Source organism: Crotalus tigris, unplaced genomic scaffold, assembly GCF_016545835.1.
Source record: "Crotalus tigris isolate CLP2741 ecotype Arizona unplaced genomic scaffold, ASM1654583v1 scf7180000019068.10715455, whole genome shotgun sequence".
NCBI lineage: Eukaryota > Metazoa > Chordata > Lepidosauria > Squamata > Viperidae > Crotalus > Crotalus tigris.
In genome coordinates this window covers 1779240-1796205 of record NW_024097358.1, presented here as the reverse complement: position 1 = coordinate 1796205, position 16966 = coordinate 1779240, and the positions used below count along the sequence as shown (strand labels likewise).

Sequence of the window (16966 nt, the reverse complement as noted above, 5' to 3'; positions counted from 1 at the left end):
AGGCAATTTTCCATCAACTTCCGAAATCCAGATCCTATACTTTCATTGGGGTTTCTTGTCCTCTGAGATAACCTTCTGACTTGTTCTTTGGGAAAACATTGTATTTGGCCCATCTGAATGCTCTCTCTTATACTTGATTTATTTATCCATTTAGAAGTTATTTATCCTCTTAAAACCATCTAAAGAGATAGTTTACATTAGCACTGTGCACTATACTTCCCCATGCATTTGTATCTTTGCAAACCATTCTTATCTCTACCATCCTCCATCACTGTTGTCCTTCTCTTCTTTAAATTTTTTCACTTCCCTCTATTTGGGTGAGAAGCCACAGCAATAAACTGGAGGGCAGAGCTTGGAACCCTGTTGATTATTCAATAACCTCTCAGCTACTTTCTTCTCCCATAGATTGTACAGGATGTTGTCTTATATGTTGAAATAAAATCCAAGGGAGAGTTCAGCTAGTTGGTATGCATGACAAAAGACGCCAATTTCACCTTCGTTCCAGAAAGAAAAATGTTTCACTTATTTATTTATTGTTAAATGTATATAGCTGCCAACCTCTCACATAGGTGACTCCATGGTAGCTGCTAAGTCTGTTTTGAGTGTAATCATACTATAGAAGTCAGATATGCATTGGTAATCATGCCATATGGGATCCAGAAATGCCCCCCCGTACCACTTCTTATCTGCACCTCGAAACTGTACATCAACAGCGAGGATAATAGTCTCATGAATTCACAGGCAATATACCTTAAGAAACATACAGAGGTAGGCAAGCAAGCAAGTTATAAAAGCCGAACAATTAAATTCTTGCCCAACTTAGTTATCTATAAATATTGCGTATCCATGCAAAGAATTCTCTAAGGGAGCAAAATCAGGCTGAGTTCACATATCATGTTAAACTAGGGTGTTCAACGTAATTTACTGAATAAATCTTAATTAGCTAAATTTGCACAGCATGCCAAAGTATGAATCAGGTTTAGAAGTCAAAATAGCTAAATTCATAGATTATGTGAAATCCAAATCATATTTAGCACGATGAGTGAAACCAAACTTAACTCTAAAAAAATATATGAATGGATATAGTTCCAGAAAAAAAAGAATCACATCATTCATTAGGAACTGAAATGATTGAAGATTGTCCAATAATAATAATAATAATAATAATAATAATAATAATAACATCAACAACAACAACAGAATTGCTAGCAGCATCTCTACTTCTCCTGTTCATGGCCAAACACCAGCTGGTGTCCACATGGTCAACTGTCAAGTAGCAAAGGCTAATTTGAAAACATTTCCTCTCCTACCTCTATCAACAAGACCTTTCCACTATTGCATTTTTGCAAATCTGAGCTGCATTTATCATTTTGAAACATACAAAAGAAACCTTTCATAACAATTTCCTTGTTCTGCAAATTAGAGAACATCTATAAAGTCAAAGGAAATAAATCAAAGGTCCCAAAAGCTGTAATTCTTTGCGTTGCTTCAATGAAACAAAAATGTAGATAATTCTTTCTGAAGCTATTTGACGGTATCTTAAATATTAATATTAAAATGTAGATAACTATTAAGCCTTTCTCCAGTGCAAGTCTGAATATGACATGGTCTTTTTGTGCCATATTACCCAATAAAAACAAACAGTCTGCAACAAAACTATGCATACCTTACATTGAATTACATTTAATTAGATAGTAGCAGCTACTGAATGAACATTTGTTCCTGAAACAACTGCCCTTCATGCAGACATGTCACACCAGGAGATGAACCAATGACTTATTCATAGTTATCATTTAGCCATCGATGTTTAACTATGGCTGTTGAATAAACAAGTTAAACCATAAACCACAAAAGCTAGATTCACACAGCGTACCGAACAACAATGAATCCAGATAAGTGTCTTATGGAACATGTGAATCAGATCCACACCTTTCTCTTTCCGCAAGCGCAACTTGAGGGAGTCTCTCAAAAACTGAGCTTTTCTCAACAGCAATGAAAATGGATGAGCTACGTTCAACCCAGCTCGCAGTTTTACTGGATACAGATATTCAGATGTACAGTATGTTACTCAAGATCTAGACAGGGTAGAATAAGAACCAAATGAAAGAAATGACTTACGGAACTGCTCCAGATCCTCCTTGCTTTCCGATTCAGGCATGGCAGTGATGGTAAGCAGAGGGCATGCGTTTCCTGCTAGAGTGTGGCAAAGAGTCTGGCTCCTGAAGAAGACTTTCTTTGTATTCCTGGCTTGCTCCAAGATGTCAAGGTGAGACTGCAAACATGAAAATGTAATAATTTACAAAATGTCCTGTTGGAAGAAACCATCTAGTCCAATACCTTGTAGAATATACATATACAACTGGAAGCCCCACATCCATGGGCAAGCTTTTCAGTGAGATCAATGACATAAGTTACTGAAGGATAACACCTCTCTCTCTCTCTCTCTCTCTCTCTCTCTCACATCGTCAAAGAAATCACGTCTTATTATTAGCATTGATGATGCCAGCTAGTTTAGGAAAAGAAACATCTGCAAGAAAACAATCAAGCTCAGAGAACACCAAGGACTATAATAGTAATAATAATAATAATAATAATAATAATAATAATAATAATAATAATAATGGCAAATTTGTCAATGCCAATGGTGTTCAAGTGGTGTGCCAGTTGTTTTGAGATTGCACCCAAGGCGCCTAATAGTACCAACAGTAATAGGGGCCTTGGGTGCAATCCCAAAACCACTGGAGCACCACTTGAACACCATTGGCATTGACAAATTTGCCACTAGTCAATTGCAAAAGGCGGCCTTACTAGGAACTGCTTCCATCCTGTGACGATATCTGTAATACCATTAAACATCCACATCTGCCTATCCCAGGTCATTGGTAGGGACTCGATAAGTAGACAAAAATGCCAAATCCAGTCTGAACATCTGGCTGACTGTGCGATGATCCATAATAATAAAAAAAAAGTTGGAAGAGACCTTGGAGGTCATCTAGTCCAACTCCCTGCTCAGGCAGGAAACCCTATATCATTTCAGACAAATGGCTGTCCAGTCTCTTCTCATCTCAACCCTAAGCTATAAATATTCTCCTTTTTTGGGGGGGGGTAACATATACTCTGTATCTCTCATCACCCAATCTTCACAGATTCTTCTGAAAAGAAGCAAAACCAATGACAGATACAATGGACCTTGTATCACGATGTGGGGATTGTAACCGTAGCCCTTTTGCTTACCTCGGGTGTCCTTTCCCTGCCCTACAACCCAGGCTGAGAGTCCCTTTAACTACCTATTCACCCTAGCTGCAAGAGTGGAAAGATAAATGATTTTGTTATTAGTTCTGTTCCTTCGGGTCATCCTCTGCTTCTGCTTCTGACTTTCTCTCAGTGTATTTCTTGACTCTGACCAAATTGTGAAGCGGACTGGAGAGGAAATGTTTTTTTGCATTTAGGAAATCTTTGGTTTGGTCCCTGCCATCTTCAATATGAAAAAAAAAAAACCCAGGGAAAAAAACGAATCTGCCTGAAATACTTAGTATTACCAGGCATATTCAAAAATATTGGATTAGACCAGGAGTAGGCAATCTTGGTTCTTTTATGACTTGTGGACTTCAACTCCCAGAATTCCTGAGCCAGCATGGCTCAGCTTGGCAGCCTCTCCCTTTCCCCTCAGCATGGCTGGCTCAGGAATTCTGGGAGTTGAAGTCCACGAGTCATAAAAGAGCCAAGGTTGCCTATCCCTGGATTAGAACAAGCCAAAGGTCTATCTTAATATAAAGCAACGTCTTCTGCATTGTTGTGTTTTGAATGAAAAGATGGAGCTTTCGGTCCACTGTGCTTGCACGGGCGAGCATTAGAACATATCAGCAGCTAGTTGAAATTATCATCCTGAAGAAAAAAAAAAACCAGTTGGTTCTGACTCAAAGAATTAGTACGATTCAACACCAGTCTTTCATGTGGCTTCTTTTCAGTGTGCTGTAAATATGTCTGCAGTTATTAAATGCATATTAGATTGTGAAGAGTTTCCAAGTCAGTTTCCATATGGAGTTTTATTGCCTTTCCAAATGCCTAGTGCAGGTAATTGAGTTCCTGGGTTGCAAAACCACTTAGAATTCATTGCTGCTCTGAAGGGGGGAGATGCTCCCATCACACACACACACACACACACACGCACGCACGCACGCACACACAGACAGACACATTTGTACAAACAGAGGCTGAAAAAGAAAACCTAGTGATGCACATGTGTGAAATTTGTTTTTCTTTTAGGGTGGGTGGGAATCATGCAGTCTGTATAAATGAAATTGTTTTTTTTACTGGATTTTTTTTTTTAAAAAAAAAAACCACTTTGCAGTGGTAATAAAAATCTGTGAGTTATTTAAGTGACCCGGTCAAAGTTATCTCTACTGAGATATCCATTGAAATTATGATTCAGGCAATGTCAGGAAATGAATGTTTCTCTGTATCTCAGTGCAGCCGAAACTGAAACTTGTATTCAATGGAAGCATAATCTAAAATTAAGCTAAAGGTCCTCCTAAATTCAGAAGCATTTCTTTCCTTTTTTAACAAAAGCAACGTAAAACAAAAACTCCTTTGTTGTTACTTTTTGAAGTGGTGTTTACACAACAGGCCCTCTTACTCTTCTCTTGCTTTTCACTATTTTTTTATTTTATATTATTCACTATTTTCACTATTGGGTATGTCTAGTTTAACGAAGAGAAGGACAAGGGGGGACAGGATAGCAGTCTTCCAGTATCTCAGGGGCTGCCCCAAAGAAGAGGGAGTCAAGCTATTTTCCAAAGTGCCTGAAAGCAGGACAAGAAGCAATGGATGGAAACTGATCAAGGAGATCATTTATACCCAGCCAGCTATAAATGCACTCTAAATATGTTATCTGACCCTGGAAACAATCACACATCCCAAAAAGAAGACCCCCCTCTCCAATTTTGCATGAGCCTCCCAATCTTGCAAGCAGGGATAGAGATATTACAATATTACAATTCAGCTATTTGTCAACAAAAGATGGCAGCACGCAGCTGATCCTGGTTAATGTCAATAAGGCAAGAAAAAGAGTAGCTGACTTGTATTAAATGGGAGATTGCTAGATAATCTTATAGGTTAAACTTGGAAAGCAAAAGAAAAGACGCGGTCTATAGCAAGCCACTTAAACATGGTTGCCCACGAAACTATATAGAAGTACTCATGAAATTTCCAACAATTAAGCTCAGCTTGAGACAGGCTTAACCTCCCATTTACAGGCTAGTTAGAACCCAGCTACTAGGCAGCCCATAGCTAGGTTTGCAGGACACATTAAGACAAATAGCCATGTGATTGTTAACCATCGGTTTTGGCCTTCTGCGTCATGAGTCCTTCCCTTCAAACTCTAGAACAGCAGCCTTACCATCATGGTAGAGTAGGTGTACGGGTAATGGTAGGCCAAGTAGCAAACATCTTCCTGGTGAGGGAAAACAAGGCTGAAGGTGAGAGTGTAGCATGATTTCCCACGAGGACCTCCTGCCGCTGCTGGGACATAGTTCCGGTAGTGGTTTCTGAATGGAAAAGAAAGATTTTGCCTTCAAAATCAGGAAAGTAAGGTTTTTAAAAGAGGGTAGATTATACAAGCTTTGGAGGAAAGCATAGGGAAAGTTCTGTGGAGATTCTCAGTCAACCAGATCATGGTTGGCCCAAAGGTGCTTTTCAAAAGGTAACTGGACGTTCTTTCTTTGAAAGACATTTCACTTTTCATCCAAGAAGCTTCTTCATTCCGAACTGAAGAAGCTTCTTGGATGAGAAGAGAAATGTCTTCAAGGGAGGAAAAAAACAGAACAAGAAAAGTCCAGTTGCCTTTTGAAAAGCACCTTTGGGACATTGGGAAAAAAATGTTCTTGTTATTTTTTTTTTGTAGTAAGGGGACAAGGTGATAAAATTACTTCTGGTGGTGCAGAAAGGTGAGGATCTCCCCATGCTTATCCATTGTAGACTACATGGTATATAGTGGGATTGGGGAGAAGGGAATCACCCCTCATGCTCTCTACTCATTGAGTCAAATTCTACCTTCAAGCCTTCCTCATTCTAGATGGAGGCAGATTTGTGAAAGAAAAGCCAAGGAGTTTAGCTGCAATTGAGGCCCGTGTCCAAAGCATGCAGAGAAATTCAGCTCATGGGGTAACTGGAATTTGGTTTCTCTCTTCCACACTGTGTCCCTTAATGTGTTGGGCATATTCTAAGCCATAAATTGGACGGGTTCTCCTCAGGAAAAGCTTCAGTGCATCCTTTCCTAAATCCATCCTTTAGATTTGTGGTCAATAAGGTGTGGGGGGGGGTTTCTGATCCTTTTTTAAATATTGATATGATGTGTGGGAACAGTAGCATTTTAGTGGCTACTATTCAGTGTCTCTACAACCCCCTGGGGCATTATGTTAGCTATAAATATTCTGGAAAGCCCTACTGACATCAGCCACAACAAAAAATTCTTCAGGCATTTAGGCTGACAGGCCTTTAACATTTGGGTGGGGTTTTTTTATTTTATAACATTCTATAACATTCTGGATGGACTGAATATCTAGAACAGGGGTAGGCAACCTTGGCTCTTTTATGACTTGTGGGCTTCAACTCCCAGAATTCCTGAGCCAGCCATGTTGAGGGAAAAGGGAGAGGTTTCCAAGCTGAGCCACGCTGGCTCAGGAATTCTGGGAGTTGAAGTCCACAAGTCATAAAAGAGCCAAGGTTGCCTACCCCTGATCTAGAACAATATGGAGGGAAAAAATATGGTGGCTATCATCTTTTCCACGATTTATCTAGGCAAAGCAGCTGGACACCACCTCACTGAGATTTTTTTTTTCTTCCAGACTGTCTGCTTTTCCTTAGCCATGTATTCTTCAGTGCCATGGAAATTTACCTTGGCAAGTAGCACTTCACTCCCTAATCACTGCTATCAATAATAAAGTTTCTGATGGACACGGTAGATTCTATAAGGAACTGAAGTTGATGAGCTGGGACACCTGACTCTCCCATCAGACAGAACTGTTTGTGACACAAGTGACAGGTGGACAAGAGATTCAAGACCAAGAAAAGAGTAGCTCAAGCAAAGGGACTTTTTCAAGTGGTAGGTCCAGATTTGAAACAAGCAAAGGTATACAATAGGTTTCTTGTGAGCTGTTATATGCAGAACTCATTCATATGTACGGCTTCCTAATTCTATGCAATAAAATTACTCAGTACATTTCCTAATAAAGATTTGATTTGATAATTAACTTTCTGATAACTTTTTGAGACAGAAAGAGTTGGAAGAGATGGGATTTTTATCCCCGAGCCTGGTGGTAAATGACAGGTTCTTCCTGAAGTCAGAGTTGAAAAGAGCGATTAAAACATGTCAAATATTTCAGTGAACACAGATTATCCCTGAGTATCTGTGTCTCTCACATTTCCTTTCTCAGTTGTGTTCCTTGCCCGTTTTTCCACAGACAGAAACGATAAAATGCACACCAGAATTCTCTTTCTACAACCAACTTTTTCTTTCTTCCTTTATTGGCACTTTTTTTTTAACAGACACAAATTTCAAGGCTGATGGTGAAAGATTTCCCATTAGGTGTGATGAAGAGCTAATTCACGCATTTCAAAGAGAGGATATCATAGCAAATTGCATTCCTGAGGACATTCTAGACAATAATTTCCCCACCTAGCACCAATTATCCCACTGCTGACATGTCCTGTTCTGAAGTGCCCTGTGGATTTTCTCCCTTCCATTTTTTGATTGATGCTATTCTCGTTGCTACATCAAAATGCCCCCCCCCAAATTAAACAAATAATTATAATGCAAGAGATCCTGCTTGAATTGCCAAAATATACACATCATTGATTTTTCAGGTGGACGGTCTAGTTAGATTTTATTCAAGAAATGGCAGTAAATTTCTAAATTATGTGGATGCATGGGTGAACATGCACACAAACACATACATTTCTATATACATATTGGTATGATGGGTAATCTAGAGAAATGAAGGATTAGGAGATGACATAAAACCAGTGTTCCAATATCTGAGGGGTTGCCACAAAGAAGAGGGAGTCAAGCTGTTCTCCAAAGCACCTGAAGGTAGGACAAGAAGCAATGGATGGAAAGTAATCAAGGAGAGAAGCAACCTGGAACTAAGGAGAAATTTCCTGACAGTGAGAACAATTAATTAGTGGAACAACTTGCCTTAAGAAGTTGTGGTTGCTCCATCACTGGAGGCTTTTAAGAAGAGACTGGATAGTCACTTGTCTGAAATGGTATAGGGTCTCCTGCTTGAGCAGGGGGTTGGGATAGAAGACCTCCAAAGTTCCTTCCAATTCCGTTATTCTGTATTCATACTGTACCTCTTAAAGCTAGTCTCAAAATCAAAATGCAGAGGATGCTGATCACATTGATAAAATAATTCCCATATGGACAAAAGCCTCCTCCATTGTCTCACACAGGTAACAAGAAAGAAACAAGACACGTCTAAGAATAAACACATCAAGAGATCTCTCTCTGTCTGTGTGTGCCTTCAAGTCAGATTTTGACTCCTGGTGACTACCTGGACAAGTCCCTGCAGTTTTCTTGGTAAGGTTTTTAGAAGTGGCTTGCCATTGCCTCTTTCCTAGGGCTGAGAGAGAGTGACTGGCCCAAAGCAGGAGTATAACTCACAGTCTTCTTTAATCACTATGCCAAACTCCAAACCAGTCTAGCAAATGTTGAAGAATTTCAATGCAGTCTGCGCATTGGGCATATTTGAGGTTTTATACCTATAAGTCATCATGAGTGAGTTGGGTGGCCCTATATATTTCTTAAATAAATCATACACAAACACATACACACCACCAGCCTGATTCGATGGTCATAAATTTCTGACCTCTGTTGAATTTACTTCTATTCTTGGCAACAAGTCAAGAATCTGAGAACACTTTTGTTGACCAACAAATGTTGTTATAAGGCATAAGCTTTCCTGAGCTGTTAATAACATTTGTTGTTGGAAAAGGTCTATCAAATTCTTGGTATTTTTCTTTCTCACAAACTGAGATGGCTCTTGTCCTAAAATGTCTTTCAAAACTTGGGAAACCTTTCCCTCTGAGGAAAAAAATAAATAAAAAGAAGATAAGCATGCAAAAAACCGTGCAATTAACATGCAGATGCAGTACAGTGCCCAGGGCTACAGAGTCACTTTATAATTGTCAAATCCCAAAGTTAGATCTTTCTTCTTCAAGCCTTCCATCCTCCTCCTATCCCATTTGGCATTATCCTGTAATTAATAATCAACCTAATTATTATTGTTGCTATTATCATCACTTACTGTAGCAGAATGTTTTTTTCATGTTCAAAGTGCTTTACAGACATTATCCAGTGACTCCTCCCATCTCCCTTCCTTGGCTAAATTAGGCAAACCAGAAGCACAGAGGCTGTGACTCTTTCAAGCAAGAACTCAGTTTAAAACAAGTCAGCACAACTCCTAGCTAGTCTTGGCTGATCTGGAAGAAGCTAAACCAATTTGATGGCTCAGCAGTTACAGATGCTGAGCTTGTCAGCTGCAAAGCTGACAGCCAGGTTCAAGATTCAAGCACTGCATGAACAGGTAAGCTCCTGTTACCAGCTCCTTACACCTAGTTAGCATGCAAACAAAAGCATGCAAATGAGAGTAGATAAACAGGTACCACTTCGGTGGGAAAGTAAGAGCATTCCCTGGCCTTGGCATATAATCATGCTGGCCACATGACAACGAAAATGTCTTCAGACAAATTATCTAAATATTGTAATATTGCCCTTAGAATCTGTGTTGAGATCGCTGCATAATATTAATATTTTTACTGTGGGTCATAGTTTTTAGCGATTACAGTATGCCATTTTTTTTCTTTTTTCTAAGTTTTGATCTTGGCAATAATAAAGAAAAGTGAATTTAGACTGAGGATTAGATTGATTTTTTAAAAAAAAATAATTGGAACAAGGCAAAGGCAATCCTAATTTTGCAATATGGTCAGGTCAATTTGAGAAAAAAACTTTGCTTTGAACTGGAATCAATAGCAGAAGTCAGCTTTTTCAGATGTCCGCCTCCCTCCCCCCCCCCCCCCGCCAAAAAAATTCACCATCCCTTTAGCCAAACTTCAAACCATCTGCTTTCCCTCTGCTCGGATGAAGTTACAGCAGAGACTGGAAAAGACTGATGGAGTTCTGTATTCGGATATTGCCGCACATCTTCAGTGCTGATCTTGGTGTAATCAATGCAAACAGTTGCCAGGAGAACAAACTGCAAATCAGATTATTTTATAAAGGCTACCGTGATTGTTTTTCTGGCGGTGAAATTCTTTCCTGCAAGCATCTGTCACTCGGCACAGGGGGGAGAAAAACTGAATGGTGCTGTAACCAAGATGTTTTTGACAGAAGCATTTCTAATAATCTCAGTAACATAAAAACATTGTTCTGGAGAGGAGAAAGGGAGACGGCACATGACCAGGGCTGTGACTGTCACATCTGTCTTTGTGAGGGAACTGTCCCTGCTTCTCCATGCAGAGCAAAATGGATATGAATGACTATTAGACTGTATACACTACACAGACTAATACAGAAGAGAAACACTGGTGTATTTTAAAGCTTTTCCCATCATAAACAAAGCCACCACCAATCGCAGAATCTGCCTCTGTTGGCCATCAGCCTTGAATCTCTGCACTAGGCCCAATCGTTGCCTGAATGTGATGGGCTCACTCCAGATTCAAAGATGCAACAGGAATAACCTTCTTCAAAGCTGGTTGTTGTTCAGCATAAGTTTCAGCTTTACGCTGACTTATTTTTTTGAACCCAAATTTCTGCATTATGTGGGATCAGATCATGCAATCTCTTGAATTGCAAAGGGCTAACAGAGTTAGCTTATGCTAAAATCAATTACCACCCAAAATCATGGGAAATTTGTCCACCTACATCTCTAGGATCTATATTGATTGATAATAACTGTCAACAGTTTCAGCAGGAGTCTGTCACAGCTGGACCCCATACCTAGAACCCTTAGCATGCAAAGTACATGTCCCCCAATGCTAGGAAGTATATGTTCTCCCAGGCCTCCTTACAGTCCAAAGCACGCTTGATTCAAAACTATACAGCAGTGCCAAAGAAAGAGTATCCTGAACACAATGAATTATTTTTATCTTTGTATGCTTCAAGAGAAATTTTTGCTTATGGCAAACTTGCTTTCTTATTTGCTTACTTACGGGGCCTCACTTGAAAATGTTTTACATAGTTGACTGCAGGAATAACAAATTATGCAACCAACCCCCCAGCTAGAGGACCCACATATTATGCAACATATGCAAGCATTTCTTTAGAATACATAACTGTATAAACTGTCTGGACTGATAAAGCGTTGTGTGAGTATGCTTCAGGTTATGACATTAGACATTCACTTCTGATCAGATAGGTCTCAAGCTATTGCTGCAAGTTAAAGGTGGTTAATCAGCTAAAAGCTCATGATTTTAGAAGAAATAATATGAGAATAGGGTAGGATATTATTTGTCCCTATCAGGTGTGGGGGAGGAAGTCACAGATGCTTCTTCTAATCTGAATTGAATTCTTTTATTAAGCTCCCCAATGAGATCAGTTATTTTTGTCCTCCAATCCCAGGGCTACTTTTCTATTATTCTGTTCCATTATTCTATTTCTATTTTGTACTCCATGCCAAGCTTCTGGTTTCCATGTTTATAGTTCTCTGCCAATCTGATCTACTGATCTACTCAGTGGGGCAGGAATACCATCAATCAAGGTATTGAGCGGTGATTGTACAAAATAAAGATTTCTTTGAGTTGAAATCAAGTGATAAGGACTTCATCAATCTTTTCTTGCAGTTGTGTTGTGGCAATAGGGAAATGGTTTGTCCTTAATTCTTTTTCTAAATTTTTACTGTAGCCTACAGCTTTGATATCCCCTGGAAGTTTCCCATCCAAATTCTAACCATAAACTCCAATTTATTTATCCAAAATCAACCAAGGTTGGATAGATTTTGCCATTTGAACTATGGTAAATGAACAATTATTTATTCATCGACATCAGAGGTCCCCAACCTTTTGGGCACCAGGGACCGATTCCGTGGAGAGAGGTTTTTCTGCGGACCGGAGAGTGCGTGGTTTTGTGTGCTGCCTGCATCTCACAGATGGGCCTTTGCTTGTTTATGCGAACCAGTTGCTGGCATGCCGTGGCCTGGTACTGGTGCACGGACTGGGGGTTGGGGACCCCTGATCTACATCATATTTAGAAACTGCCCATCTCCATCATAGAGTGACTCTGGGCAGTGCCCAAAGATTAGAGAGAACATTATGAAATCACAACCATTTGACAACTTTGTATCAGTGTTAAGTTCGAAGGCCACTCATCTTATTCCCAAAGACATTTACTATATAAATCCTTCCGTTCCTCTCCCTAGGATTTCTCCCAAAATAACAAAATTTAATTGAATTATAATTCAGATTATAATGACTCTGTTCCACGAGCCCAGTAACGTTCTGTTTGTAGTAATGTTTTGCAAAAAGTGCCACCTGCACAGATTTCAGATACCATCTTCAACTTCAGCTGTGCATCGTAAAGTATTCTAATTATGTGTTACACCAAGCTGTTCGAAGTGTTTTACATTACCTCAGCAATCTTCATAGAAAAGTGTATTATGATTAGATCAGAATTAATACCTGCATGTTACAACAAGAGAAAGGGAGGTATGATGGAGAGGTATCACCTGGGTTCAGACATAATATTAATAGCATCTCTTTCTCATTTTCTCTTTCTGACGTTGTTCTTCTCTCCCTCTCCATTTACCAACTATTGCAGATTGTTCCTAGCAGGAGACTTGCAGTGAGATTCTGATATCAGGTCAATATCTGCATAAAATGAGATCAAAGGTCATGGATCCCAAGGCTGAAGGTTGTCCTCTCCCGACCTACATCCGTTTTTTTTTCCTAATTAATATCCAGAAGCCTCTTCAGGAATGAAACTTGGAACTTATTTTCCTTCAATATTCACCTACTCTCTACAGGGATTTACCCTGCAGACCTGAAGAAGAGGAGGGAGGGAGATAAAATGATTACACAGCCTAGGGGAAGCAAAATACCTAGGAAGGTGTTTCAGAACATCGAGGACTGAATCCACAATGAGGGTAGTGAATATTTTGGATAGGCTTTCAAGATTCTGCAATTAGACTCTGCAAATAAGAGAGTCCGTGGTGGCTGTTTCTCAACATTTGCAAGGAGAAGGAGATTTTGAGTTAAGTCTTGACCCGTGGCAACTGACTGGACAAGTCCTCCAATTTTCTTAGCAAGGTTTCAAAAGAGATTTGCATTGCCTTCTTCCTAGGGCTGAAAGAGAAGGACTGGCCCAAGGACATCCAGCTGACTTTGTGTCTAAGGTGGAACTAGAATTCACAGTCTCCTGGTTTCTAGCCTACAGCAAATGACTGGCCTACCTACCAAATAGCTGACGCCATCTCCTTTCTTCGATGTAGGATGCACAAAAATTAACTCTTAGCATGGACTAGAAGACATGCTTCCCCTCAAGAAAAACTTCAACAACTGGGGATGTCTACAATGTGAAGATACTGAAGCAACTTTAGTTAAAATGGTGGATTTAAGAATGAACTGGAGAATGCACACTTACTATTGTTAAGACTTCTCCCCACGTTTCTCCCTCCCACCAAGAATTTCATGGACATGAGTAAAGTGAGAGATTTTGCAAATGTTCAGCAAATCTGGTTTGTTGTTGTTGTTGTTGTTTTGGACGGGGGAGGAGTATAGGTGGCAACATTTGGGCCCTATAATACTTGCTATAACCTTCAGAATACAAGAAATTCAGAACTCAAGAAATATTATGGTATAAGAAGAGCAATAGATTTGAGGTGCCCGGTAGATTTTGGAACAATTAAAATTCAGGGATATAATTCAATGACAGATTTGTAACTGTTCAGAGCACTATGGAATTAAATTCACTCTGTTTCCCATCCAGGAAAAATGAAATGGGGAGAACCCCATTCCATCATCTGCAACCAGGTTACAATTAAGAACTTAATTGTACTTTCATAATTTAATTGCACCAGTCAGCGGTGATTTAACCACGGCATAGTAACAGCCTTCTTAATGTTATTGTGGCAGTAATCAAACTCTATGTGCTTGCATCTGTTTACAGACCTGCTATGGTAGAAACAGCTCTTTCATGCTAAGAGAAACTGGAAGCAAAAGAATCACAGATACCTTGAAGGACCACATTATTTGAAGGATTGTCTTTTCCCAGTTACATCTACCTGACTACTAGAGAGGGAAGAGAGAATAGGTTATGGATCCTTTCTCTTAAAGAGGTCTATCTCGTTGGACCAAGAAGAAGGGTCTTCTCCATGGTGATTCCCTCTCAATGGAACACCATCCCCATGGAGCTAAGAATGGCCCACACCTTGATACACTTTGGAAAAGCCCTGAAGACATGGTTTTGCCTGGGGACCTCAGGGTGATACAGGGTCCATCAAGTGGATGGTTTGATTGTTGCTGACAGGGAGGTGAGAGTTTATCGGGTTTTATACTTAGGGGTTTTAATTCTGTAAGCAGTTCAGAATCATTGTGAGTTGGGCAGCCACATAAATGATCATGACAGGGCTAAAGAGGGCAGGGGGTTGAACTAGAAGACCTCCAAGGGTTTCCTCCCACCCTGCTATTCTATGTTCTATGTATCTCAGATCATTACCCTATTTCGCCAAATACTTTCATTCAATGAATTTTAGTTTTAATCTCGAGAAAGCTGAAGTGGAAGAAATGTCTCTTATCCATTCAAAGGCTGAAAAAAAAAAAAAAACAAGAATGAGCTCACTCTTCAGAGGAGTTTGCTCTTTGTTCCTCTGCACGAGTCACAGTTTGGTGGCTGTGGAAAGATCTGGGCTTATGGAGAGATGCTTAGAAAGTCTTCATTGACGTGGGGTGACCTTACAAAATTCTGAAATTGGATCCGTGGTAGAAATATTCACCCCACTAAAGACTGGAAACAATCAATGAGAAATTTTCCCATTGTTTCAAACAACGTCTGTATCCTTGAAGGGATCAAAAGTGTAAGACGTGTGAAGAGAAGAGAAAACCCACTGGAGAGTAACGATTGCCAAGCAGGAAAAGAATGCGTACAATATTACGAGGAAAATCCTTTCCTATTGTTAGTATGCATTGCAGGCATGAGCTATGTGCACTCCCGTTCTTCATCCTTCAGCACTCACACAAACACACCCATCCTACAATCTCTCTAGGGAGAAATGCAGCCATCCAGGTCATGATTGTGCTTTCTCAAGAGGCAACTGGACTTCCTTTGTTTTTCCTTGAAGACGTTTCACTGTCTCATCCAAGCAGCTTCTTCAGTTCTTGAAAAAGTTGCTTGGGGGAAAAAAAAACACTTTTGAGACAATCCTACAATCCCTTGTTGCGTGTTTGCAAAGTACGTTTGGGGACTTTTAGTCGGGGGAAGTGCTAGGAAATTGCAAGACTACTTTCCTGAACCTGAGGTCCTTCCAATGTTTGGAGACCAGAACCTCCAGAGTGACTATGCTAGCTGAGAGGGTTGAGTTGTTAGTCTCAACACATCTGCTATTGTTTTTGGAAAGCCCTAAAAGATGTACAGTATGCACACAATGAAGTAAGTAGCATTAATAGACAGAAGTACGTGGAACAAGTATAATGATCAGGAAGCTCAAATGTCACGTAAAAGAATAGTAGACACTTACTTGTAATAACTGATATCATAGCCCACCCGAATCCAGTGAGGTCTGCCCAGAAGAGCCTCCTTCACTGAATACATGACTGGTTGCATACCTACACACACACAAAAAAAAGAGTTTAGGAGGGGAGGAAGAGAGATATGATATGATTTCCACTGCAGTGGAATGGGAATAGCCGTTTTACTTATGGCATGTTTAGGGATGAAGACAGAACAAATATTTTTATGCCACAAGGACTATCTGATGCACCTCCACTGTTGACAATCTGAAGTGTTCTGCAATTTCAAAGCAAACCCTTTTTGTGCCAATCCTAGAGTGTATGACCTTGGTTGACCTGACCTCCTCTGATGTCATCAAGAACGTTTCCAGTTGCCTCCAAATGGTTTTACCATTTGGAGGAAATGAAAAGCAACAGTTGTGTCATACGTTTTGATGGCTTTTCCGATAATTTGATTAGTTCTGTGCATCAGTTGTTCAACCTGCACAGCTGGAATTGCCCCAGTGTTATATATGAGACGACAAGCTCTCCTTTCATTTTATTTCTGTTTTCAACTTTCCTTGAACCCAAGCCACTGCCATTTCTCTGCTTGAAATACATTGAAGGATGCATTATTGGAGTCTGTGCCCCAGCCCCAAATTGCTTTGATTTTATAAAACTGCCATTCCCATTTCTGACCTGCTTCTGTTCAGCAGGAAAGCCTTCCAATCATCCAGAAGGACATTTGGCTGAGAAAAATCAAATGCTTTTCAGAAGTCAGATGTCCCCAGAGCACGCACATCTGCAACTGTGTCTCTCCCATCTTTCCAAAATTTTGTAATTTTGGACATGGAGCTTCCTTCCTTCAGGATCTGATGGCAGAAAGGGCAATAATAATTCTCACAGAGAATTTTCACTGTTCTCCCCAAATTACAAGATCCAGGAATCCATAATGAAAATTGGATAGGTTTGAAAAGAGGCTCCGGTTGTCATTTATGCAGATTATATTATTAAAGTAAGTATTAAGAATTCTGTTGCAATAAAACTGGTATTATGTGATTTCAGAGTTCCACTGCAATTGAGGGCATTGTCCTTCAGGAGCTTCATTCCTAGCAGTTAAAACCAAGTTTCCACATGACAAAACCCTCAACTTCCCTTTCTATGCCTCCCCTGTTGCCAATATTTGAGACATGTGAGGATTTGAGTCTTCTGACTTCTTTTGCCTTCAAGTCATAGTTAACTTCTGTTATATCCATTGTCACGTCCCTCA

At 39.9% G+C, this 16966-nt stretch overlaps 1 protein-coding gene across 3 annotated transcripts in view; it reads right to left on the bottom strand.

Moving 5' to 3' along the window:
• Nucleotides 1-16966, bottom strand: part of AGBL1 (ATP/GTP binding protein like 1) — a 266603-nt gene that overhangs the window by 192716 nt on the left and 56921 nt on the right. For all 3 annotated transcript variants that reach the window (XR_005558631.1, XM_039359254.1, XM_039359255.1), the window contains exons 15-17: nucleotides 15726-15813; nucleotides 5399-5546; nucleotides 2119-2272 (exon numbers count right to left, since the gene is read on the bottom strand). Coding sequence is in view for 2 of the 3 variants with exons in the window: in XM_039359254.1 (XP_039215188.1) it covers nucleotides 2119-2272; nucleotides 5399-5546; nucleotides 15726-15813 (390 nt within the window). In the remaining variant the exon portion in view is untranslated. The remainder of the gene's footprint in view (nucleotides 1-2118; nucleotides 2273-5398; nucleotides 5547-15725; nucleotides 15814-16966) is intronic.